This window comes from Rhineura floridana, chromosome 2 (genome assembly GCF_030035675.1).
Source record: "Rhineura floridana isolate rRhiFlo1 chromosome 2, rRhiFlo1.hap2, whole genome shotgun sequence".
NCBI classification, from domain to species: domain Eukaryota; kingdom Metazoa; phylum Chordata; class Lepidosauria; order Squamata; family Rhineuridae; genus Rhineura; species Rhineura floridana.
The window spans coordinates 170,151,019-170,177,417 of record NC_084481.1 but is presented as its reverse complement, the minus strand read 5'-3'; the positions used below and the strand labels follow the sequence as shown (position 1 = coordinate 170,177,417).

At 39.5% G+C, this 26,399-nt stretch overlaps 1 protein-coding gene across 5 annotated transcripts in view; it reads right to left on the bottom strand.

Moving 5' to 3' along the window:
* Positions 1-1,533: 1,533 nt before the first annotated feature.
* RMDN3 (regulator of microtubule dynamics 3) overlaps positions 1,534-26,399 on the bottom strand; it is a 42,179-nt gene continuing 17,313 nt past the window's right edge. For all 5 annotated transcript variants that reach the window (XM_061611421.1, XM_061611423.1, XM_061611425.1 and 2 more), the window contains exons 8-13: positions 19,481-19,556; positions 18,643-18,720; positions 16,260-16,358; positions 15,165-15,218; positions 12,682-12,762; positions 1,534-6,782 (exon numbers count right to left, since the gene is read on the bottom strand). In XM_061611421.1, the coding sequence (XP_061467405.1) occupies positions 6,720-6,782; positions 12,682-12,762; positions 15,165-15,218; positions 16,260-16,358; positions 18,643-18,720; positions 19,481-19,556 (451 nt within the window). In that variant the 3' untranslated portion in view covers positions 1,534-6,719. The remainder of the gene's footprint in view (positions 6,783-12,681; positions 12,763-15,164; positions 15,219-16,259; positions 16,359-18,642; positions 18,721-19,480; positions 19,557-26,399) is intronic.

Here is a 26,399-nt window from a genome sequence, read left to right as displayed (position 1 = left end):
AGATCCAGCTAGTGCAGAATGCAGCAACAAGACTGCTGATGAGGAGAGAAGGCTGACAGCATGTGACACCCATGTTAAGACATCTACACTGGCTGCCGATATGCTGCCAGGCCAGGTTCAAAGCTCTTGTATACAAAGCCCTGAACAACTTAAGTCCAGGGTACCTTAAGGATCGCCAGCTCAGTTATGGAGATAACCTGCAGGAGTGCTATTAGTTTTCCCTGTTACAAAGGCCCAACTGGCCTCAACCGGTAGTCATGCATTAGAACACTCTTCCAGCTCTGAAGATGTTTTTTATGCTGACAGACCTATGCAGTTTAAAACTGTCTTGACTAGCCAGTCATTTAATGATTGTTTTGTATTGCTGTAATGTTTTTATATTGCTGTATTCTCTCCTTGATAATTTATGAGGGTGGTATATACCTTTATAAGTAAGATTGTGACTACCCCCACCCCCATTACTAAATCATGTCACCATTTTGAGAATATTTGGAATGTCCCCTTCCCTCAATTTAAGGACAACCATCAACACCAAGTTTCATCCTTCTATTACACAATTCCTGATTCTAATCATAAAGATTACAAAGGCCAATCCTTGAGGATACAGGATGCCCCTTGGCATACTGTTACTTTGGAGCCAATAAACCTGGTGCTAACCTCCATTCTGATGGGGAACATTCCACTTCAGAGTGCCAAGGAGGAACAGTAATTCACAAGAATGCTATTAACTCCAACCATGAAATTTGTTCATTTAACAAAGCATTTCATATATGGTCTCCATCCAGTCACAGCTTGGATCAATGCATTTACAGTAGGGCCCCACTCGTACGGCGAGTTACGTTCCGGACCCCCGCTGTAAAACAGAACCCATTGAATAGAATGGCGTGCGATGCCCGAAAACCGCTGTAAAAGCTGAACAAGCGCCTTATGAGTGGGGCTTTAGTCTAATTGCGACCGCTGTATTAGCGAATTGCTGTAAAGCAAAGCACTGTAAAGTAGGGCACTACTGTAATCTTTGAATAGGTAATATGTTCTGCCCAGGCCACTGGAGAAGCAAAAACGGTGCCATTATAAAGTAAAACAACCCAATTATACATAGGTGGTTGAAAATCATAGCCGGAGGCTATACTATACCAGCACCACAACTAATAGAATGATGCACTGTTATTCTTGACTTTGAGTGACCTTTTCCTTTATTAAATAATTCCTGACATTTTAAGAAACTAGTTACTGATTAGAGTTACCAATATTGTCCTTGCTAATTGTGCATTCAAAGTCAAAATACACTTCTTGAAATGATGAGAACTTTGGAATCAGATTTGGGTCTTTATATTTGCCTTTCCATTTTTGTTCCTTCAGCCAAGTTATTCCCAGTAGTTCCCAGCTCTCTGGAGCAGCTTTTCAGGGGACTGCAGGGGAAAGTATGAATCAGTTAAAGTCATCTCCCCCCTCCCCCCTGCAGGAAGTCCTGTGAGTAGAGTTCTGCTCACAGAACTCTAGATCCAAACCAGTCATATAAAAAGAATGCAGATTTTTATTTCAGAACTGTTACATACACATCAGTAGATACTATTTTCACTTTCATTTTAAATAAAGTTGAAGTTAAAATCACATAATTTCACAATTAACTCTTGCATTAGTTTGTTTTTTTAAAACAAATATACAGTTGCAGGGAAATAGTTGCTTTTATCCATTAACGGATCTTGAAAATAAGTCTTGTCAGTAGCGCAAATTTTCTTTTTGAACTACCTCTTGCCCACCTGACTTCTCAGTATTGAGGCCCTCTAGGAGGTTGCAGTGCATTTGTAAAGGATATTTGCCTTTACATTCAGTTAGTCAGCAAAACACATACAACTAAAAAAAAACACCTTATTTCCACCTACGGCTGCGTAAGTGTACCTCCTTCTAAATGAACTCTTCCCAAACCACACTCTTCCAAAAATAATAATGCTCTCAGGTTTACCATCTACCACACTCAAAATGAAATTGCTTTGATTACTTACATCAATTTCAGAATGTTATTTTGAGTTTTCTGCACATGATTCTATGGTATTAGTGATAACAGTAATCTCTTGAATAAAAACCATTCCAAAAAGGAGGGAGGAAAGGACTCAAGGCAAAGTTTCCTCTCCAGTTCCTTAAATCAGGGACATATAATGGATAGCCCGAGGATCATATCCAGCCTTGACAAAACTTTTTCCTTTCAGCCTGCAAAGTCCTATGGTGCTCCCATGTGGCAATTCACTCATAGGATGTTTGTTCTGGGGGGCATGGGGACAATGTTGCCAGAGGTCTTAATGGGATATGGAATGCAGCCAATGGACCATAAGCTGCCCACTTCTGCATTTGAATCATACTAAAGACCTTGCTTTGGTACAGCATATACTCATTGCTCTGTAAATTGAGCACACAGTGTGATTTTACATAGGACACTACAGTATGTCTGCATTTGAATTGAGGATTTATATTAGGCAACGTTACTGAAAGATTCCTTTCTTCATTTTCATTAGCAGCGTTTTAGTCAAGTTTAATTGCTGAAGCATAATCAGATCAATTACTTTATTCAACATCTATCTCACATTAAAAGAAATGTGTTTGCAATGAAAAAATTAATCTGTAGTATTAGAATATCACATATGGATATTTAAAATTTTAAACACATTAACAAATGGATAATGACGGTAAATACTGTATCATCCAAGCTCTCATCAATAAAGATCAGTTGTAATGTGAAAAGGTGGTAAAAAATAGCAAAGTATTTAACACTACAATCCTGTCATATCTACTCAGAAATAAGTCCCATTGTGTTCAACGGGGCTTACTCACATGTAAATGAGTATAGAATTACAGCCTTAGTCACAGTTCTCCATCTTCTGTAAATGCTTTCAGGGCATATTTTTTTAAAAGTAGCACTGACAGAAAATGCTTTGGTCATGGTCTAATAATTCATACAGTTCTCCTAAGCATTTCATTTAATTCTTCCCATGCAATAATAAATAATAATTTGGCCGAGGTACCACAGACCAGCTGAACAAGTTTTTAACTTTACCAGATATGCAAGTACTTCTGAATGGCAATATAAAGACTGATTCTTTTCAAGGCATCAATGTAAGAGCCTCAAGAATGGTTTTGTTAAAATTAGCAGGATTCTTACATTTGTGTACATGCACACGCATGCTTGAAATTCAGTCAAATTCTCACCCAAACCCAATGTCTAGTATCTATATGTACATTTTGACTAGAGGCTTTAAAATTAAGGGAACAACTGATGTAATTTAAACCAAAAATAGTCAAAATTATACTATTTTTAATTTACATATAACAAATATCCGTAATATCACAACAGAAAACCAGAAATGAAAACTGGCAAGATCATGTTCCAAAACTGAATTCTAAAGTGTTTTTTCTTTAAAAAAAAATTAAAATGGTTGAAGACTTGCAGTTAGAATCATGAAATAAAATACCGGTAAAGCTAGTTGATTTTTTTTAAACAGGCTGCTTCTCTGCAAGCTGGCAGAGATTTTGTTAAGATTTTTCCCTGCCTCACCAAACTCCCATCTGTTTCTTCTTGCAAATCATACATGTAATATTGAAATACATTCTATAAAAGAATAATTTAGTATTAGCATTATAGTTAACAGCAGACAGTGAATAAGAGGTTCCATTAAGTTCGTGCCCTTGAAACGTGCCAAACAATTTGTTTTCTGTGGGTTGCATCCAAATAAATACTCAGAGTAGACTTGCTGAAATCAATGAGCATGAGTAACTTGTTTATTGATTCAGTGGGCTTACCCTGAGTATGACTTAAGAGTCACGGTATTCTATCCAGCTAACGTAAAGATACTGCAAACTTTGTTAAAGCAGGATACAAATTATAAGTATTACAGCAGGGGATCATCTAGCAGAAATGTATCAACATCACTGAAGCAAATAAAATTGTGTAAAATGGCATGGGCTAAAACTTGCATGGGCCATGAACCTAGCTGACTGTGAGCTTGTGTTATTACAGTCAATTATCAAGGCCAGCAAAGATTTAATCAAAGACTTATTTAAAACAAGAATTGTTTCAGTAATTTATAAGTTAATACAAACCTTTAAATACTAGGAAACGTTCATTAAGTTGAGCTAACTTGAGGGAACCTCAATTGAACATTTTATGGCCAATTATTTTGGGTACACAAGGAACTCTCCCATTCATTAAGCAGATGGCAGCACATTCTCATCCAAACTACACGGGCATAAGAAAAGATAACATTGCTGCCTACTCAAAAGGTTGTATCCAATGCTCAGAGTAGATCCAGGGAAGCTAATGAACATGATCACGGTTGATTTCAGTGGGTTTACTCCAAGTATAACTCAGATAATACACCCCAAAGTTCTGATTTTACCATCTTAACAGAGTTGTACTCCTTGTGACCTCAGTGAAAGTAAAACTGTAACACTACTTGCTTGCTTGTATGTTTAGGACCAAGGTGACCGTCTAAATGTTTTGGATAGAAATGTGAATCAAGAAACAGGACAAAAATATTTTCCCCTCTTCCAACTTGATTTCTGTAATGTTAAAAAGCAATGCTAGTCAATGTTAAATACATATTTAGGTGACTAAATCAGACTCTTTATATAAAAATTGCTCTCTAATATCATTTTCTAGAAATGTCAAATGTAGCAGTATATATTAAATAAAGCTCAATATAATTATCTAAATATAGTGAATTGTAAAATAGGTTTCAAAAATACTGAGAAACTCCACTTGAGTTCTTGGCAAAAATCATAGCACACACAGAAAATGGAAACATTCTGCATTCTGGAAGTAGTAAGATTGTTGGGTTTACAACAGGCTGCAACTGAATGTTAATTTAATTCCACCTCTAATTCACTGATGTTATATGTGTGACATATCATGTACAACTCAATTTATGAAGCAATGGATTCTGGAAAACACATGGGGTTCTTCTCTTTCTGTAGCAAATATTCTTCCCTGCATTGTACTTCAGAGTAGCTAAGTAACACTCATGATTACAGAGAAGGAATGAAAGATAATTAAAAAGTTATCTTGGTATATGCTGTCATAATTCAGCAGATGAAGAAAATACTTCATTTTGTTCCTTAAACTTTAATAGATTTTAGTTGCCCTTTGTGGGAGTGGTATTTCTTTCAAAAGACCTTTGGAAACTGAGGGCAGGTTATTTGGTCCCCCAACATTAAGGTTTTTCTAAGTTTTGCTGTTGCTGCTTTAATGAGGGGCAGTGCAATAGGAAAGAGTGCTCTGCCCATGTCAACACCCTGATAGCATACTATGCTCAAAAAGTGGAGTAGTCCAAGGAGAAACACAAAATCTACAAGCAGCCAGGTTAACATGCAAAAATATTACTAGGTGCATACTTTGGACACAATCAATATTTTCAGAGCTATTTGTAAGACGTGTAGTAGAAATCTAGTTTCTGGAATATTGACCTGTTTGCATTTGTACTCAGTGCTGTTGCTATAAATCCCCACCTGGATATTAATCATAGGTACAATGGAAAGTGTCAGTATCCCACTGTCTTAAATAAAAACAGACAGTCAACAATATTTATCATGCACAGTTAACAGAGTGCCGCGTGTCCACTGATTAAGCAGCAATCAATTTGCCCAAAGAAGCCATGATCTATAATTTTATCTGATACATTCAGCTCAAACTAGATGCAAGACAGGGGAATTTAAAAAACAAGATCTCAGATGTTTTCTCCATTTAGAACAAAGTAGTAACTGGGTTTAGACTCAGGCTGTGGACCAGGATCAGCCAGTCAGGAGGAACTGGGTGGTGTAGCTTATCTGACTTTCCAACATGGAAGTCACTGCTGGTAACCAAGAGGGAAAAGGACAAGGTGGCAGGGAGGCTGGCATGGAGAGGGCACAGCATCGGGAATGTCAGGCTGGCTCTGCCACTGTGTCTGCACTGCGCCAATCGCTCCATCGCCTCCCCCTTCCCCCTCTCAGTTACCAGCAACAACCTCTGCATTAGGAAGCCAGGTAAGCAACACCACCCTGCTCTGCCCCAAAGGCTACTACTGCTGGGGGCAATAGAACAGGGGAAGATTAAGGCTTTCCCATGTACCATCCCCTCAAAATTAATCCCCCAAATCTGCTATTTGTCTAACGGTAAATAAACTGGAGAAAAACACACAGATATTGTATATACCTAAAATAGTTGGGGGATCCTAAATGGAAAACTACATGTGGAAGGACCTTTTGAAAATCCTCCCCAGGTCTGTTTTGATCTAAAAACAAAAACCATGAGAGATCCTGTGCATAATTCTGCCACATCACAAGTAGTACGACCCTTCTTTTCATTGAATAGTTTATAACATTTTATGAAAACAGGATTAACACACATAATGTCACATCTCATTATATGAAGCATGTAATGAATGTATTTGGAAATGTCTGGCTGGTAAATATGTAGAACTCAAAACACAAGCATGAAAAAACAATCAAATTGGTACCTTTTGCCCTGAGAACAGTTAAGCAGACCGTCTGATTTAGTAGGCAAGGGATATGAACTGAATCACTTTTTTTTAACCCTCACAGTACTGACAGTCTCGATATTTGAAAAAGGACTGCTGAAACTGCAGTATGATTTTTCTTTTGCATTCTGTGGTTTGTTCATGAAGCCCAGTGAGGGTAATCATGATTATGAAACCTTTTACACTGGAACTTTCACTGTACATGCACAACTATTATGTGGATAGGAACTTTAAACTTGCTTGCATCTCTTCCATCTCACTACTGCTTTCAGCATCCTGGAGAAAGGAAGAGAAACAAATTTATGGCTTAGATGGGTTGAAGTAATCCTATCTGCAAAATTATATAATCCTGATCATCAGCATTCTCTGTCTCCAGCCTTCTAGTGACAAAATAAATGAAATCTTCCCCCATCCCCAGTGGCTCTTCTACTTTCTTTTCCATACTATTTATGCTTTTAAACAGGGATGGGAACCTTTGGCCCATGTCTATCTGTCCCAGACCTGACATCATATGCGCAGGGCAGGTGAAGACATGGCTGCAAAGGAACTATCGGGATCTTAAAGTGCCAATTGTTTCTTGGCACATGGGGCTCACTGAGACTGGCGATTAGCTAACTGGTACTGACAGCAAGCCCTTCTGAAGATGTCAATTTGCAGAGGCAGTTTGGATTAAAATTGCGTCTGCAAATGGACATTTTTCCTCTTTGCAGAAAGCTCTGTCAGACTGCAGAGGAAAAATGTGCCTTTGCAGGCAGTTTGAATCAAATTGGGGAACCCTGATCATTCCCCCTACTTCTTCTAGTCAAACACATAGCCTATATTATACGATTATCAGATGTGGGCAGTTAATAGCAGAAGCTAGAACACAATGCTGACTACAATCGTGTACCTCAACTAGTCAAAGATATCCAGGCTGGAATACAACAATAAAAAAATAGCAGCATAAAAATGCCCAACGCAAAATCCTCTGTAAGCAGGAGCAGCACAATCTTTTCTGCAGAGGTATACCAAGGTAAATACCCAGCCCATCACATCTAACAAGGAAAGGTAATGACCTAAACCCATCACATAAGCACAGCGCAGCCAGCAGAACCCCATTCATCCACCCAAATCCCAGGCAGTCACCATGGGCCTTCTACTGCAACACTGCCAGTCCCCAATTCTCATGCCAGGGTGGGTGGGTAGGGAATACTCGGCAAGCTCAACTCACAACAGTATCTGGCCCATTACCTCCATATCCCACCCCATTCAACACAACTCAGCCTCCCCAGGAGAATAACCATGCAGGGATACCACTGGCCAGGCAGGCAGACCTTGCCCTTCTACTGTTCCCAGAATGCCCCTCTCCACACGGGCTGACCTGCCACCTTTGGCCAGCCTGGTTTTTATACCAGATGTTAATTCTCCACTTCAACACCCAATTCTACTTTCCTTTTATAAAAATTATCCCTACAGTGTGCAACTTATTTCCCCAAAATATCTTGTTAGCAAAATGTCTTCCCCTAGCCAAGTCTGACAGGTTTTTGCTGCCTGAATTGATGAATCTAACCTATGCTTGATCTCTGAAATTTCCTGTTCAAAGCCTGGAATTTTGACATCTGGTTTCCCTAAACTTGGCAGCCTGCAGTAGCAAGATTTCCTAGTGCAGTACTGGAGATTGTTCTGGAGGTGGCAGCAATGCCAGTTTTGCATAATATCAGATAGTGAGCAGCATTCCGTTTATTTGTAGTCTGAAAGCCAGTTAAAGCGCTGTGTTTAACAACCTCAATAATTAAAGTATGAAAATAATTAAAGGTTGAAAAACGTTCTTATTTTAAAACTCTAGTTTTAAGAACTCCAGAATGATGTTCACTCAGTTTATTGTGAGGGCAAGACTTGGCTGTCTGGACTACTTGTGAGACTAATGGCCTGATGAATGGAAGAGGCAATTCCAGGTGGAGAAGCATGGCATAATACACAGATAGTGGAAGGAAAGCAATATAAAGGGGACCAACAGAGGAGCTTGCCGGGTGTTGAAGGAGATAAGAGAAATAAGGCACAGATGAATCCTTAAAATGTAAGGGTTACAAGGTTGAGGAAGATGTTGAGAGTGACAAGGAGTCGAGACTTCCCAGGAGGATCCTTCCGCCTGTGCTGCCTCTGAGACGAGCTCCCGTCTCAGAGGAAGCTTTTTCAGTTTTAAAACCAGCCAGAAGACTTTTTGACTGGAAAAAAATTTCTCCCAGGCAAGGGAGAAACGCAGAGATTATCCACAGAAAGCTTCGTTTTGTTTGTTGGACTGGAATTCATTGGGATCGCCTATGAAGGAAGGTAGCCAGCAGCGTCGGAGCTAGGGATTACAAACAAGCTCTAACTGATTAAGCGAGACGTTTTTTTTCTTCAAAGAAAAACGGAAATTAACAGGCAAGCATCCTCCTGTCTATTCTTATCATTTTGTTATCGTTACAGTAAAGGAGATTTGTTTAAGAATTAGCAATAAAGAAACCCTGGGTAAGTTATAACTTTCTCTTTTATACACGGAATTAAGGAGGAAGAAAATCGAAATAGCCTATCTTTGTTTTTATTGCAAAAAGCTGGCATGGAATTTAGCATGATAAAGATATAAACGGATGAGAGGCATCTAATTTGAAGAGAAAAAAATTGATTTATATGACATTTGAGTATTTTATGTCTGGGACTATTTTTTCTGGTCTACTTTCTTTTTTTCTTTTTTTTTGACGAATCTGCTTATTCTTTATGCTACTAATTATTTGGACGCTCTGAACTAAATTTGTTTTGCACTTTTGGACACACAAGAGATAAGGCAGTTCGTGCTGTCTAGAGGGTGATGTCATCAGGCTTGGAAGATTAACCCATTTGTGACTGGAAAAAGAAATAAACTATTCTTTGCTTGAGAATAGTGACTATATTGGAAATTGAAGGGGTTCTGTTCTTTTGGTTTTAAGAATGATAATCAAGAAGGTGGCTGAGACCCTGGATGTACAGGAAGGAGTTCTCTCTCTAAATATGTTTCAGAAAACAATGAATGAGATTAAGCTAACGAAACAGGAGCTGGGACAGAACAGACAAGAGATGAAGGTTGGATTTGGCAAAATGAGACAGGAGCTGAATGAAATTCAGGATTCTATGAGAAGGGAGGTGGATGAGACCAAAAATATAATGGGACAAGAAAAAGAAGATGAAAGAAAAATCAAAGGGAAGGTTCAAGCCCTGGAGATTGGAATAGATTTATCAAATATGGACCTGGAAAAAGATTTGGATTTTATGGCTGTGATGGATCCTAAAGACAAATATTATTGTTTGGAATTTAGAGCTGTCCCTGAAGGAATTGGTGAAGAGATTAGAGATAAAGATATCAATGGCTCAAAAAAATTCCTGGATTGGATGGATTGGATGGAACTTGAAATGGAGAAAGTTTGCAGAATTAATTCCAGATATGTGACAGTGGAAGAACTCTTAGGGGATGTGCTGGTGCATTCTGTGGAAAAAAGGAACAGAGATACAATTTTACAACAACATTTCAGTAATACATTCAGAATTGATGGCAAGGAAATATTTGCGGTTAGGGAAATTCCTATCAGACTCTTATTATATGAGTATGACAGCAAGATTATTGGGTGTGCAAAGATGGAAGATGGAAGATGGAATCAACACTGATAATGGGAGAAGAGCTATTGAAATTACTGGACTTAGTAGACTTGAAGAGATGGATCAATTGACATGTCTATTTGGAGAAAAATTGATGGATATATATCTCAAGGATTGGAAACTTCTCTTTGACTTTTTGTGGAAAGAATAAAATGACATGATGTTAATGAGATTTGATACCAATTAAGATAACCACTGGAGGAAGGTGATTGTATAATTTTATTAAGAGACAGGTTTGTTATATATTATAGACCTATAGCTGATCTACGACAAATCGGAAGTCAATAGTTTTTATTGTATTAGTTATTAATTTGTTATTTTTGTTTTGTTTTGTTTTGCTTTTGAAAATTTGAATAAAAATTAATGATAAAAAAAGAGAGTGACAAGGAGTCAGAACAAAGAAATCAAGCGCTTAAGGCAATTAATGATATAATAAATTGATCAATGAGCACAACTGACACTTAACAGTCACCCAAGACACACACAAATTCATTAGAACAGTAAAGAAACGTTTGTGATTTACATAAGGATATAAGTCAGCCACACTGACGAGCAAGGCAAATACAGTACTGCTCAAACGAGGCAGGAAAATGAACTAGCACTCCGTGGGAGGGCCTGGGGTGAGAGTCCTTTGGAGTGTTAACTCTTTCCTGCCTTAAGCAACAAGAGAGGAAGACAATACCCACTTGGGGGTGTCCTGGTGCCCACTGGAGAAAGAAAACAGGAGGCAAGGCATACAGCCAGGAGGTCACAATAACCCAAATGAGATATGACAAGGACACAGACAAAGGTATTAACGCAAGGTTCAGCGAGGACAGGCCAAATTTTCCAGATGTTGTGTAAGTGGCAGGCACTGCTAGGGCTTAGATAAGAGAAGAAAGAGTAAGTAATCACAGAACATTTCAAAGCTGTGTACTTGAGAAAGAGAGGAGGTTTTGCATGTAGTCACTGAAGAGTGGGTAAAAAACTTCAAAATTCTCAGTTGTGCAATACATTTATTAGGATCAATCAAAATGTCAAAGCTGTGGCATGTTTCTGAGTTCTCCAAAACTCATTATTAACACACAGGTTCCTAAGTAGACAGAGAGTTTGCTCCCAAGGCCATTTTGTCAAACTGGGGTTGATTAGCCATTTTAAACACACTTTATTAGGCCTCTTCCTAGGGAGGAAAGGGCAGAAAGTAAAAACACCTATCACAGGCAAAAACAGTCAAAATACAGATTGCATTTCTTCTGTGCTTTGTTTAAGAAAAGCCTGTACTGAAGCTCAGATTCTTAATGTGATACGGACAATTTCAGTGCTCACGTTTAACACTTGTTTAGAATGTCCAACTGCTTATGGAATGGTTAGTAAGCATTTTTTAAAAGGACTACTGAATTTTAATAATCAACTATTTAAAATGTCCCAAACATTTTTGGTGACTTGGGTAGATTCTGCAAATTTCATTGCTAAAAGTTTCTACAGACATTCCCTCCATAGGCACACGTCCTTCATTCAATCCAGAAGGGCAAAGCTGCTGAAGCTATACAGTTTCTATGGGGATGTTCCCAGGAATATGAGAAAGGGGCAGACAGAATTTGGACTGGCACTGAAAGTTTCAAGCAGACAGGACTCTAGACTATTTGTAGACCACTGCCATGTCTTCTAAGGGCAGGCCCTCCTTCCTCCCTAGAACCAAGAGTGAAAACTGGAATTTACACCTCTTTTAAATTAACTTTTCTGCAAAGATCAGCCTCCATAGTGTGCAAATCCAACCACCTCCACCAGCTGAAAAATAAAAAAAAAGAAGATCCCAAAACCATTATTAGGAATTATAGCCTAGAATGAATCTCCCAATTTGAAAAACATCTGACAGACTTAATCTGCACCTCAATATAGCAAGTTCAATGTATTCCATTTAACCTTATTTAACTGCAAAATTACTTACTACTAACATCACACTAAGCCACCCCATGGATTAGCATGAATGTGCAGGCTCTGGGAGACCCACTTTTCTCCTCCCTAGCTGTTATGCTACTGTGCTGAGTTGGGCCATTGTTTGACTTTGGGTGTTGTCAGTACCTGGGCTTGTGATTTAGCTCTCTCCAGGCTAACCATGAGTTATAACCAAGGCTTGCCCTATGGTATATGGCTTGTAGTTTGTTTGAGTTCACACAATATGCTAAGCTAAGCCATGGCTTTAACTCAATGCAACAGAACAACCAGGGAGGAGCAAACCGGATGTGATTTCCTCTCCCGGAGCCCACATATGAACCAGGCCAGTAGGATGCAGCAATTTGAATATTTAGGTTCACCTTCTATCTTAATGGCTTTGTCTTAAAGTTCACAGATATTAGTTTAAAAATGGCTCCGGAATAGACTTAGAAAACTGTCCAAAATCAGAAAAGGATAAAATAAAGAGTGTGGATTTAACAGTACCTGTCTTCAAAGATAGACAGCCTATTAACTATGACATGGCATATCATTTGGATCCATTACTTAAAAAATTAATTATCATATTCACACATGAATGGCAGTCAAACGCTACCTCTTTTGTGGTAACTGGCAGCTCTGAAGCCAAATTTAGCCAATGAGCAGCTGTAGAATTATCCCCCAGTTCCCTGTAGCACTGTAAGAGACAGTGGGGAGAAAATTACAATGAGACAGAAATTACAATGAGATAGAGATGTGCATTCCATTTGCTCTTTTCAAACACTAATATTCAGCAATCAGAAGGTTCACCATCCTGCCTTATCCCTTCCTTCCTTGGCAGAGACATGCTTTATTGTAGGAAATACACAACATCTGGCTGAAGCTTCAGACCTATGCACTCTTATCTGGGAGCGAGCCTCATTGAATATGCATAGGATTGCACTTTAAGTTCATTTTTGGCATGAGGAAGTTTGAGCTTCACTCCTTTTTAGAGCACTTTATGAGACACGTTCACTTCTATCTCACCTATGTATCCATACACTTGGTTTACAGATACTGAGTTTTCATAGGTTTTGGGGATAAGCTTGGGGACATTCAGAAGTTCTACTCAGAACCCATTGAAACTAATGGCCACAAGTTAGCCATGTCCATTAATTTGAATGGGTTTACTCTGAATATTACTGATGTTGGATACAACCCTGAGACTTCAGAAGACTATTGTGTATATCTTGCTTCCACAATGAAGTAAGTTTTGGAACTGTGACATATACCAAGACAAAAGGTGGGTATAGGGCAAATATACCAAAAGTGACTTGGAAGCTTATACAAGAGGTAAAGATCAATTACAAGACCAGCATGGCTTGCAAATTACCAACACACCAATGCTTTGTAATATGGGAAAAGCATAGCCTCATGTCTTGTTTCGCGAGGCTTCATGTAGAATTTAAGTCCAAGACCGAGGTATGATAATGGGTGGCATCAATGGCCCATTAAGCTGTACCCAATACTATTCAGAATTATGTTAGAGAAACAGCATTAGAGAGGCTGTCACATATAAGGTGTTTGTCACATGCACATCCAAGAGCATGGTGTGTTTCTGCAATGCAAGGGTGAATGTGTGAATGTGACATCAGCACTGCTCATGTGGTTGTGAAGTTCTCACTTGCATCCCTGCAGCACACCACTGGGAGAGTGTGCTTACGGTCCGACCTCCTCCTCACCCATCCCATTCAGCAGAATTTGTCTAATCCTCTTGGGAACATATTTTACCATTTGCTTTCACTATATCATGTGGCATCAGAGGACTTTGATTAATCATGTACAATGAACAATTTCCTTTTTATAGAAGAATTTAGTACTTTGTCCAAAAGCCAAACACTAACTAGATACACAAGTCCTACTGTCAACCTTAGTGCAATCTTTTGCATATTTATTCAAGTTAATCCCACTATGGTCAATGGGGCTAACCTTCAGTTAAGTTTGAAAAGAACTTTTGCAGCCTAAGTTAAAAAGGAACGTCTTTGAGTAGAGTATGGGATTTTCAAGACACTCGAAGAAGTTTTTTTGCTAAGGAGGACAGGATCATCTAAGCACATCTGCTAAAACGTATTCAGAATATTAGTTAAGAATGACCATATGTGTCTTCATGGTGTTTAATTACACCAGATTCCTAGTTCATGTATCAACTGTGACATATACAATACTGTTAGCTGGATGATACTTGTAATAGTTGCTTCCCTATTTCATTAAAAGCTGCATTAAAAGCAAACTCTTCTTCAAACGGAAGAAAGATGCAGACATGAGAACTGGAATGAATGTAGATCTAGGTTTTTAGAAGTATATATGGAAAACATTCTACAGGGGAAAAATCTTTACAGTCCTCCTAGCTTTTACTTATAACTAAAGACTATATTCATTTGATAATGGAATATCCTATTCATGTATAAGATACATAATGACCCACAATTATAGTAAAACAAATGACTTGCACAAAAGTTTCTGCATTTTGTGAACTTTTTTGCTTTATATCACCTTTCAGTTTTTACATTAGACTGTCAAAGCAAGTAAAACTTGTGACACGTTCAAATTCTAATATATTCCAGGCCAGGAACACCATCTTAAAAACATGCACACTACTCAAAATAAAAATAAGATATCTTGGGTGTTTGCAAATAGAGTAATTTTATAGGGAGCAAATTCAGCTATACTTTGCTTGGCTTCTCCTTTGGCTGTTGCAGCAAAAGCCATTTGGATTGAAAACTTTCATGGGCTCCAACTGGAAGCTGAAGGAATAGTGCAATGAAAGAGTTTTAGCACCTAAAAAAATGACTGGGGTTTTTTTTTTTGCAAACAAGAACACCACCGGGTTAAATAGACCTTGGGTTGCAGGCTTTGGGAATGCCACTTCCCAAGGCATTAGAAAGTCATTACTCATTGGAATGATGGATACTAGGGTCATCCTGAGTGATGCCGATGCACTGGAAGGGTATGCGATAAATGATGGTCTGACTCCATGTTAGGCAGCTTCGGATGTTCATACCAAGGAGTGTAGGTATAAATGCACACTGTTAGTCAGTGGCCCAGCAAACATACAGTTACCTTGGCAATGTATATTCTTCCTGCTTTTGAAAAACCAGCACTTAGGTCTTCAGCCTACAAAGATAGGTGAAGGGAATATAAAGATTTAAAGAGGATGCAGGCTGAATAGTTTAGCTTAGCCTATGCAAGTTTTACAATGCATATTAGATAAAAACTTCCTGCACTGAAATGGTTAATGAAAATGGGGAGGGGGCCTACTGGAGATAAATTTCTGCTACACTCAAATCATTTTAAGAAGTAGGGCTTTCAAATACTCCCACATGTAACCCCTATGATTCAGTTTCTCTTGCCCATCAATATACCTAACCTGACCAGAGCAGCTAACAAACATGTAAGCAAAAACATCTAGAGGGGCAGTCATATTAAAAACAAGAAACTTGTGAGCTTATCCCATAAGAGTTTTTTAGTATTTAAGGCAAGGGTGGAGAACCTCAGGCCTAGGGTCTGAATGCAGCCCTCCAGGCCCATCTAACCCTCGGGACTCTCACTAGGCCTTGCACTGCACTCTCCAAGTGTTTTTGCCTGGCTGAAACGTGTCCTTGAACTACGATAAATGTCTCTTACCTGCCTGAAGGGAAGTTAGAGAGATGTCTATGTGTGTCTGTAGAAACACTGGCTTTTGCGTGGCTGGAATTTAGCCTACTGTACAAAGGCAAGAATCACATCCATTATCCCAACCACTTTTGCCCCAGTCCCACCCACATTGAAATGAGGCTTTTGGGAAGTTCCCCGTGAGGAAATGTGGTGCTTAGGCTGAAAAAAATTGCCACCACTGCTTTAAGGCAGGGGTGGGAAAGTGAATCCAGCCAGTGGGCTTGGTCCTGATGACCACACCCTCTCTGGGCTGGGCCACTTGGACAGGTGGACAAGACTGCCCAACTGACAAGTCATAATATGACAGATCTGCTGTTGAAGGTATGCAAAGGTCTATCCAGCACCAGGCTATTCAGGCATAAGCACAACTTAGTAGCTTCTCTTGCTGCTTGATACAGAGTTAAATGGGGTTGTTGAAAGTGTTGAACTTTAGTTGCTTCTCTTCATTGTTTGTGCAAAATTAATAACTAGCTAATTTCATATTTGCTCAATTGATAGTACCTTTAAGAAATTCTGCAGTGCATCCTGGACAGTAGCTTTGGGGGGTTCTTCATACAAAGCAGAAGCAGTTTTCCTTTCCAACCATCCCAGGTGAGAGACCTGTAAAAACAACCAAAAAACCAGATATACCTAAGCTTCCTACTAGAAGCTGGCAGCCAACAAACAACATCCTGGTTAATATGCCTGTCCAGCTAATGTTCCTGTATGATGTACAGGAGATATGGTGAAGAAGCAGGAAGACACACATTTATCCTTCCACAAAGAAAGTATGGCAAGTGCTCCACAGAGACCAGTGCATACCAGACAGATTGGCACGATTCTTCACCCTCAAAATAAAAAAAAAAGGTGGTAGCAAGACTGTGTGAAGACACACTTGCACACTTAGGGAGCTCCACGTGAAGTGCTTGTCATATGTTACTTTAAGTGTGTGGTGACAGGTAGGACCCAAACTCCCCCCTCCCCCAGCAAAGAGAATTGCTAAGTGGGTGAAGAATGAATTAATCTAGTGTCTCCTCCCACCAGTGTCACATTGTTTCAGCGATGAAACACTAGAGAAGCGGAGGCTGCTACTCTCCACTGCCATCCCATATAGTAAACATGTCGTGAATGTATGCTTATAACTACACTATTTGATACTCTGTTTTGTTATCCAGCACGAATAAACTAAACTATGGCCAAGCTGGGCTCTGCTATTAGTGGAAGGTAGGATTAGTTGCAAGTTAACAGTCTCACGGCCTGGGCATCTTTCTTTGATGCCTCAGTCACTGTACTAAATACCTTCAACATTTTTGTTCAATAAGTGAATGAACTGCCCACAACTCATTCCAGTTTTTACTCCAGTGAAAAAATACAAAGCGCATTACATGTTTTTTGTAATATCTGCAACAGTTTCTGATAAGAGGAACAGAAGAAAAACACATGCAAATGATTATAGAGAAACACTGCATGCAGGAGCCCTGGAGTGCTCCAAAACTTCCTTAATCACATCCATGTGTGTTCAAAAGAGAGAAGTGTGATTGTTTTTACTGGAGTAAAAATATGGGAAAAGTGAAAGCATGCGTTTGCCTGCAACTAGTGCTTTCCTTTCATGATCCCTTTGCGTCCACTTCCCTTGCCCCCTCCAACGACCAAAGCACTAAATCAGGAGATTAAAACTACCCAGGATCTTGGGCTTCTCACAACCTGGAAGACCTGATTCCAGCAAAGTAACTTTTTTTCCCTTTAGAGGAAAAGGAAAGAAAGAAAACAGATCCCGGTAATAAATCATGAAGATAATGTTGCTAATATAGAACATGCACTCAATGCATAAAGACAGCAAATAATTTAAAGTCATCTACTGATGCAAATAATAGTTATGTTTCAACAGTAGGCACAATAGGTTTTACAAAGTTGTTCAACACAATTTTAACTTGTTTAACCAAAAAAAGTATCTCTTAAACTTCAGTAATCATAATTTTTAATATACTACATATTCATAAAACAAAACATGCACTGATTTGGGACAATTGCATACAGCAAAAACAAGGCTGTATCAGTTCTACACTAACCTACAATATAAATAATTTATGGCATATTTATATTCGCTACACAGAAAACACAGTGAGTGATCACACTATAAATCTCTCTAGTCAGACACATCTGACTCCCTCATGTGACTCCCATCTTAAGCTATTTGCCATATGAAGCCTGTGGGACAAATCCAACTATGCAATAGTACCTTTTGGCTCATTAGTGATAGATTGAGCTTGTTGCCCGTTTATAAAAATTTAAAACTGTTTGCACCAACTCCCTAAATCAGCAATTTGTAAACTGACCATCCCAGATCACTGAGAAAACCATGTTTTGTCAACTACTAGGTTCTATTTTAAATGCTTTAAAGTGAATTATGTCAGATGCCACTAGCCGTCAGTGTGTGTGCATGTGTTAGCATCATGAGACCACTCTACAGCATCTCATTGCAAAGATCCTAATTTAGCTTATTCTTAACCCATAAATCATGTTGCCTCAGATTAGTGTTGCATCTGCACTGCCAATTGCCCAATATAGGAAGAAGTGGGGAAAGGGGCTGTAGGTCAGATTTCATCTTTTAAAATCAGGAACTCTGTACCACAACAGGATTTTGTGGCATCACAAAACACTAAAACATTACAATCGCATCATTCTGCAATAAATGCAATAAAGTAAAGTCACTGAACCAAATCAATGAAGCAGACATTTTTGTGAATATCTTATCAGTATCTGAAGATTATAGAAGATAATCCAGACAGTTAAAAACAGAAACATCTAAAGCATTCAACAGATGTATTTTATTTCCTACCTAGACAAAATGATTTAGTATGATGTCTTGTGATTTCAGAGGTACATACTGAGGAAAACAATTTACCTGGTAACACCACCGGCCCAGAAGATAGTAAGACTTGGGGTCATCTGGCTTCAGAGCAATTGCTGTGTCTACATGTTTCTAAAGAAATATACAGCAAAGAGACTTTTCACACATTAAGCACAATTGGAAGATTACACTCATTTTAAAGAAAACCTATGATTCACTAAAAAATTAAGTTTCATATGCAAGAATTACTGAAAGCAGCAAACCTATCAAAAGGTTCATAACACAGTATTTGCTAATACTAGAGTTTACATCAAAGGCCAAGTCAAGCACAAGTTCTCTTCTCGTTATGCAGCAACTTCTTTAAGTTGTGTTTTAAATTCTGCGTGTTCTCTTTTATGCTGACTACACCTTTTAAAATCATACACACGCACACACATACTCTCATCATGGATGGGAACTGCTTCCTCATTGTTTGCTCCTACGTCACTGGAGAGTGTATGTGAAACAAACAAAAAATAGGGAGGAGCCAATTGTATATGGGTTGACTGAAGCAAAGGCTCCCGTTCAATTAACTGGAACAGCACCCTGGGAGAGCAGCTCCCACACATCCAAGAGAGAAGGGGGGTTGGGGAGGAAAGGACAAGGGGGCCAGAAATATATCATGCAGATTAGTGACTAAAGTGTACATCAGAATAACCTCAGCCATAAACTTGCTGGATAGCTTTAAGCAAGCCATGATTATTATAAGCAGTGGGAAATATTTTTGTAGCTGAGTCTTATACTGTCTTTGGTGCCTTTCCTACCATGCTCCTAGGATTTTTCAACATAATATCCTATCTTTCTCCATTGCAATAAAAATCTTTTAAAATGTACAAATAGCCATTTTACTCACCTTAAAAATGTTTCCTGCTTGTATGCGTTTTTGTATACTGTCATGTTCTGAAACCTGACCGCATATAACAGCATACCTGGAATTACAATGCGCCCAAACATTAGTGTACTGTTCCAAAATATGACTTTTTAGAGCAGTGGTGGGCTGTTCTGTGGAAGAAGTATATCAAACCTTCCCTCTTCCACAGGATTCATATACAAAGAAAACAAACTAAGAAATTCACCAAGGTTTAATGAACGCAAAGTCTTACGCTTTGTCATTTCATAGGAGTTACAACAGGCAAATCTTTCCATACTCTCCCTGGTGGAACTGATACCCCAACGCTCAGGTGAGCCGCTATCCCCTCTCCCAAGTATCCTTTGCAGCCTTAAGTACCAGATCTTCCTTCAAGGGCTCATACTTAAGCTTCTCTTTGGCCAAGTTGGAACTCCCCACTCTCAACCAAGCCCTCAGTGCCATCTGTGCCATTCATTAGCTAACTGTGATGTTAAGGCCAACTTTGGATGCATGGAAAGTAGCTCAGGTGGGAGTGGAGGGCTGACGCAGGATCCCCTACTATGACTCCATCATAACCAAGATTCTTCCAGCTAAGCAAAGATGGGGTAGCTAACTCCTCACTCCTCCATGGGTCCTCTTTGAGGGCCTTGTTATTCTCCACAGAAACAGGTGCGCCAGCAAGCTCTCCACTTCCACCTGGTTGGTTGCTACTGCTAAAGGCAGCATGTGAAACTGCCTCTCTCCCTCTGGAAATGCCTTGCTGCCACTGGATGGGGGAGATACCCTGGTTCCAGGAAGAGGGTTGTTTAACCTCCCACCTGCCCCTTCTCTTTGCTCCATCCTCCAAAACTCTGCCTACTTCATCTGCCTTCCTCCATTCTTCTCCCACTCTCTGCTTCTCCCCAACTTTAGCTTCTCTGCCCACCTTTTTAGGACTGTCTCAGTATCCAGCTCCCTGCCCCCTACATACCACCCACAGCTACCAGCATGTTTAGGCTGGGGGGAAGGGGTGGTGGTGTGTCCAACTTGTAACTTTATCAGATGCCATCTCTTGCCGGTGCCCTGACATGACATTCTGCAGAGCCAAGGGGCGCTCAAGGTGGGCGCTCACATAGAATTTTTTTTTTGAGAGCGTGCAAAATAATCTAAAACTGAGTATCAGAGAAACAGATGCATCATATCAGTTTTATAGACAGAGAAGCTAGTCACTAAAATATAGAGTTACAGCAGCTTCCTCATGTGATAACAGCATAGCAGAAAATGGAACCAAAACAATGGAAAGTTACAAATACATTTAACACACACCACTGCTGTATTTTACCAACCTAATTTCTTTTTCATGGAGAAAATTTTGTGCAGACCCTCTAGAATCATAGATAAGCTCAGCTAACATTAATCAAACAAAGAGCAATTTGATGATTTCTGTAGAAATTGGGACACAGGCCAACATTTAGTTCAAGTAGATTCAGCTCATTTAGCTCAAGGCTGTTTCCCTTGGGCGTATTAAGGATGTCAAAGGACTAGTTCAGGCAAGAAGAAAGGCTGTAACAAAGTTGGAAAACCATAGCATTAAAATATTAATTCTGCACCTATGAAACAGAATTAAGAAAATACAGAATGAGATACAGTAATACCTCAATTAAGGGATCCTCCAGGAACAAAGCTCCTTTTAAGGAAGGCTTTTTTAAAGGTGAAACTGACCAACTGTACTTAGCTATGGATAAACCTTCAAGCCTGTGCCTTTGCTTTAAAGTGAAACTGACCAGCCTGTGTCTCTGTTTTGCTACCAATAAACTGATAAGCCTGTGCCTTTGCTGGGATAAGCCTGGGTTTCCTTTGCATCAAGGAGATCTCTTGCTTTCTCCCAGGGCTGGGGAGAGAAGGACCCAATACAATTTGGGCAAGGGAGTGGGAGCCAACTAGGCACCCTTTAAAACCCACTGAAGCTGCCCCCACCGTCTATGAGAGGGTGTAGGAACCTATCCCTATTCTTTCCATGTTATTACTACCCTCTGGTACCAAAGTTTCTGTTAAAGTAGTAATGTCCAGGACTGCATCTATTTTGTTAACTGAGGTAATACTGTATAGTAATCCTGTCTTTAAAAAAGTGCAGAATGAGGTATAACAATCCCAAAACATTTCGAGTATCACTCTTTTTCAGGGGAATAAACTGAAACAAATCATAAGCCAAATTTAACAAAATGTGAGATAAATGCATGAAAACATTTTCTAAACAATTAAATATGAAAGAACAGATGTGAACTGGAACTTATTAAAATATCTGCAAATTTTTATGTATTGCAGAAGAAGTTCACAAGTTCAATCTATTATTCCTGGCAGGGTCAGGGACCAATACATATTGGGAAACTGAGGGATCACCTCAGTGGGAAACAGATTGTGGAGAGAGGCCAGAGTAGAGACTATGGGTCTAGATGGACTCATGGCTAACAATCATTCCAGTGGGAATGGGGGGGAAGGGAGGGGAGGGGAAAGGAAGAGAAATGGATGGTAGGCTCAGGAGGCTGAAAAGGGGCAAAAATACTGGAGCCTTTGATACTGAATATCAGCTTTTCTGCCATTTTCGCATGCACCTAGCTGCAACATGCCTTGTCTTAGAATGAACAACTCCAAAATACAGGGCTGCTGAAAGCAACATGCCTGAAAGTTCAAGGGTTCATTTCAGATTCTAATTCGGGCTGCTCAGGGACTGCATAAAACATTAGGCTGATCTAACGAAAGTTATTAAAACAGTACTAAAAGTTTGTGTGATCTTTAAAATGTAGTTTTACAAGGTTGTTTAAACAAGCAAAAGCCATATAACCCCCATGTGAACTCACAGACCTTCAAATAAACACTGTTAATTACCTCCATGCTTGCCTGAAGCCAGACACTAGGAAACTCTTCCCAGTAATATTAGTCACCATAACTGCTTGTAAATCCTAACATACATACTTTCAGTTTCTACTGCTAGGGGTAGCAAGAAATGTGAACAGCTTAAAAGCAGCTTGCCAGAAACTGTGACTTTGGAGAGTCTAGTGTTAGCTCCAGGAACACCAAAGTTGCAATCCTGGGCACACTTATTTGGGGGTAAAACCCACTGAACTCAGCAAGGTTTACTTCCAAGCCAACATGCACAGGATCAAGCAGAAACTCATTTTCTTTCTTCCTCCTTTTCTGGTTAACATACTAAGCCAGGCAGCCAGGCCACTGGGAAGTGTCAAGCTGTGCAAAAACTCTCATTCTCCATAGTAACAGTGAGGAATGCTAGAGGCAAAAAACTGAATTAGCCCACACATGGCTGAGGAACTCAATACAACACAATCCTCCCACCAGTTCTGATGGAGTTTCTCTTCATGGAAAATGAACTGGGGAGGTTTTCAAAGTTCTATTTGTCTCAAGTGTCCCCTGCTGCTATCCCACAGCTCAAAGACTGTGGATGCTGACGGTTCAGATCTTGGAGCAATGCCATACATCTCAAAACTTAAAAGATTCTCATGAACCTTGGCCAGCTGAAAAAACAGAACCAACCACCTAGGTCTGCAAAAAAAGATAGAGACTTGTCTGCTTCAGACCCTGAAGCACAATTACATGCCTTGTGTTGATTTTTTTAAAAAAAATATGTATTTATATCCCATCTTTTTTGGTCAACAGGCTAACCAATGTATGTAACACAACATTAAAATTGGGATAAAAATATTTTGACACACAATGCAAACTACTGTAGTTGCAAAAACTAAACTATAGAAGTTCTTACAACAGCAGAGCCATTTAACAGCAGAATAAGCAAAAATAATTAAATACAAGAGAGATTAAAAGCTAACACCGTTAAAAAGGCATGAAGAAAAGACAACTGTTTTTCACCTAGTACCTAAAACTCACAGTAGTAGGGACAAGGAACACCGTCCACACCAAGGGGAGTTCAGAGGATGTCAGTGACAATGCTCAATCCTCATTAATCTTCTATCTGCCTCAGTTGGCAGGGCAAGAGATTTCAAAAAGACGTATGGATGACAACTTATTTCCCAGTGTGTTTTGAGTATTCTTCTTCAGGGGTTACCAATTCAGTTCCTTCACAGAGAAATCAAAACTGTCTTCCACATCATCTCTGGGCAATAAATCTTGATCTGTGTACCTTTTTGAAGTCTCCTCCCCTTGAGCTTCTACATTTGATGCCTTTCTTATTTCTGTTGCTCTGTAGATGGAGGGCCTGAAGAACAGCTGCAGACACCGAAAGTCACTTAAACCATATTAAAAGAACTGAGATGGATTCCTGGACACATAAACCCAGTTCAGATAAAATGTTCTGGGCTTCATAAGTCTTATGAAGCTGGGAATGAGCATCAGGCCTGCATGTTCCTCCCTCAACTCTCACACCGTGCACCAGTTTTTGTACAGAGATCCTGGTTGATTATGAAGAGTTTTCAATTTCAGAGGCAACAGGGACCTCTTGTTCAAAGCTGGCGTGCGAGAGGAGCGTGCGTCTCCAATACTCATTCCTTGCTTCATAAACCATAGTTTTTGAAACCCAGAGCAGTACATCCAAACTGGGTCACTCTCTGACTGGACTGTTGAAACTGCAAGTTCCAGGGCAAGGTGATGTGTGATTTTGCCTTCAAAGCACTTAACAAACAAGTCAGAATGGGATTTCTATAGTACCCCAACCCCATTATGTACAAAAGATCAGCCAAAACTAATAGTAAAGCAAAGAAAGACACCAGCAAAAAACCTTCAGAAAAGATGGAAAGCAAGCAAACAAACAAAAACAACAATACCAGACAGCCCCTCAGGCTCAAAGAGTCCCCAAAGATCTCTGAAATAAGCAAACCGTAACCTGATATTGACCACCATCAAAGAGATGGCAGAATGAACTCTTCCAGGAATTCCACTGATAGGGCTGTTATAAAGGCCCTGTTCTGGGGATCACCCTCCTAGCCATAATTCAAATGGTAAAGGGACCTGAAGTATGAGGAAGCTCTCAAACCTTTCATTTACAAGAACAGACTGAACAGTTTATCATCAAAACATTCTAAATGCACTATGAATGAATGGTGCCAAGTTCAGATCTCTCAACATCATTATATTTCTCTTAAAGCAGTCATGGAGGGCACTGAATTTTACAGAAGCAGTGACAATGGCAGCGGGGGGGGATTATTTCACTCCTGTCCCTCCTTCAAAACTGCCATTAGCCAGTGGAAGAAAGGTACCTAGGAACCACAGAAATAACATGTTAAAATCACACCACACAAACTGTGGTTACTTGTCTTCCATCCTCAGAGTTGCAATTTTTTACTGAAGTATTTTTGTCTTATTGAACTGCTCTTACATGGAGATGAACCTTGCAAAATACTAATAGTTTTATTTCTTGGAGCAAGGAAAAAATATTGCATTTCTCCTCCTCTCAACTATATCTTTTATTGTACATCAGTTTTCACATTAGTCAAAAAAAAGCAGGCTTACAATCTTCATTCTTCCTACAAAGTCAATCAGTGAAGGAAGTAATTCAAGCTGACTTATCAGTGAACCTTTTCCTTAAGGCAGATACAGAGAAATTCTACTAGATACAAAGAAAACACTATCCTCAAAAATCTTATCCATACAAAGACAAACTCTTGAAAGAAGTTCATTTAATGAAGATCTGCAAAGTTAAAATTCATTCAGACATCTAGTTCTTTCTCCTTCCCAAAAAAGGGAGTCTTGTGACACCTTCAAAACAAAAAGATTTATTGTAGCACATGAAGATCAGTCATTCACAGACTTTGCTAAGACTGATTACTATCCAGAATCCGGTTGATATGGATATGGCATTATTTTCCTCTTTGAATTACCACTTTTTCAAAATGATGAACAAAAAGGAATACAGATGTGAGAAATTTCAATGACTGCTTTGACATCTGGGCTAGATGTTGCTGCGACTTACATTTTTTAAAGTTTCCTAGAAGTTTAACAACTGCTGCTTGTTTTATTGGGCAGCACTGCTTGCATTATAAAATAGCAGCTGCAAGTGAAGGACACTGCTTTCTCTGACAAGAGATAAAAAACATGAAGCTTGGGTAAGGTAATTGTTCCTCCTCTAGGATGCACACCTTAACGTGGTGAGGGGGTTTCAGAGTGTGGAAGAAGCTGAGAGCAATGCTGTCAGGAGTCTAGACCAAGAGGCTAGACTCCTAGCAGGGGCACCCAAGGCGGAATGGTCAAAGCTGAGACATCAGACTAAGATGCATCCAAACTCACAGGAAGGCAATGGTAAACCACCTCTCAATACCTCTTACCACAAAAACCCTATGAACAGACTATCCAAAATGCAACACGAGATAGTGCTGGAAGATCAGACCCCCAGGTCAGATGGTACTCAATGAGCTACTGGGGAAGAACAATGGACAAGCACAAGTAGCGCTGTGACTAATGATGCAGCTGGGTCAAAGCTGAAAAGAAGCCCAGAGGCTGATGCGCACAGATGCAAAAGGACAGTCCGGAGTTGTATGACAAAGGAACATGGAATGTGAGAAGCATGAACTAGGGAAAGTTAGAAATGGTCAAGCAAGAAATGGAACGTATCAACATTACAATACTTGCCGTGAGTGAATTAAAATGGATGGGAATGGGACACTTTCAATCAGGCAACTACAACATATTTTATGCAGGAAATGAGAAATTAAGAAGAAACCGGGTTGCTTTAATAGTGAGAAATGATGTAGCAAAAGCAATTAAGAGTTATAATGCAAGGTCTGAGTGAGCAATATCAATGAGATTTAATGGGAAACCTATTAACATAACCATCATCCAAGTACAGGAAGTACAGGAAGAAATTGATCACACACCAAAACAAGATGAGCTGATAATCATGAGGGACTAGAATGCAAAAGTAGGGAACAGAGAAGAACTAGAAATTGTGGGGAAATGGGGCTTAGGAGGAATGAAGCAG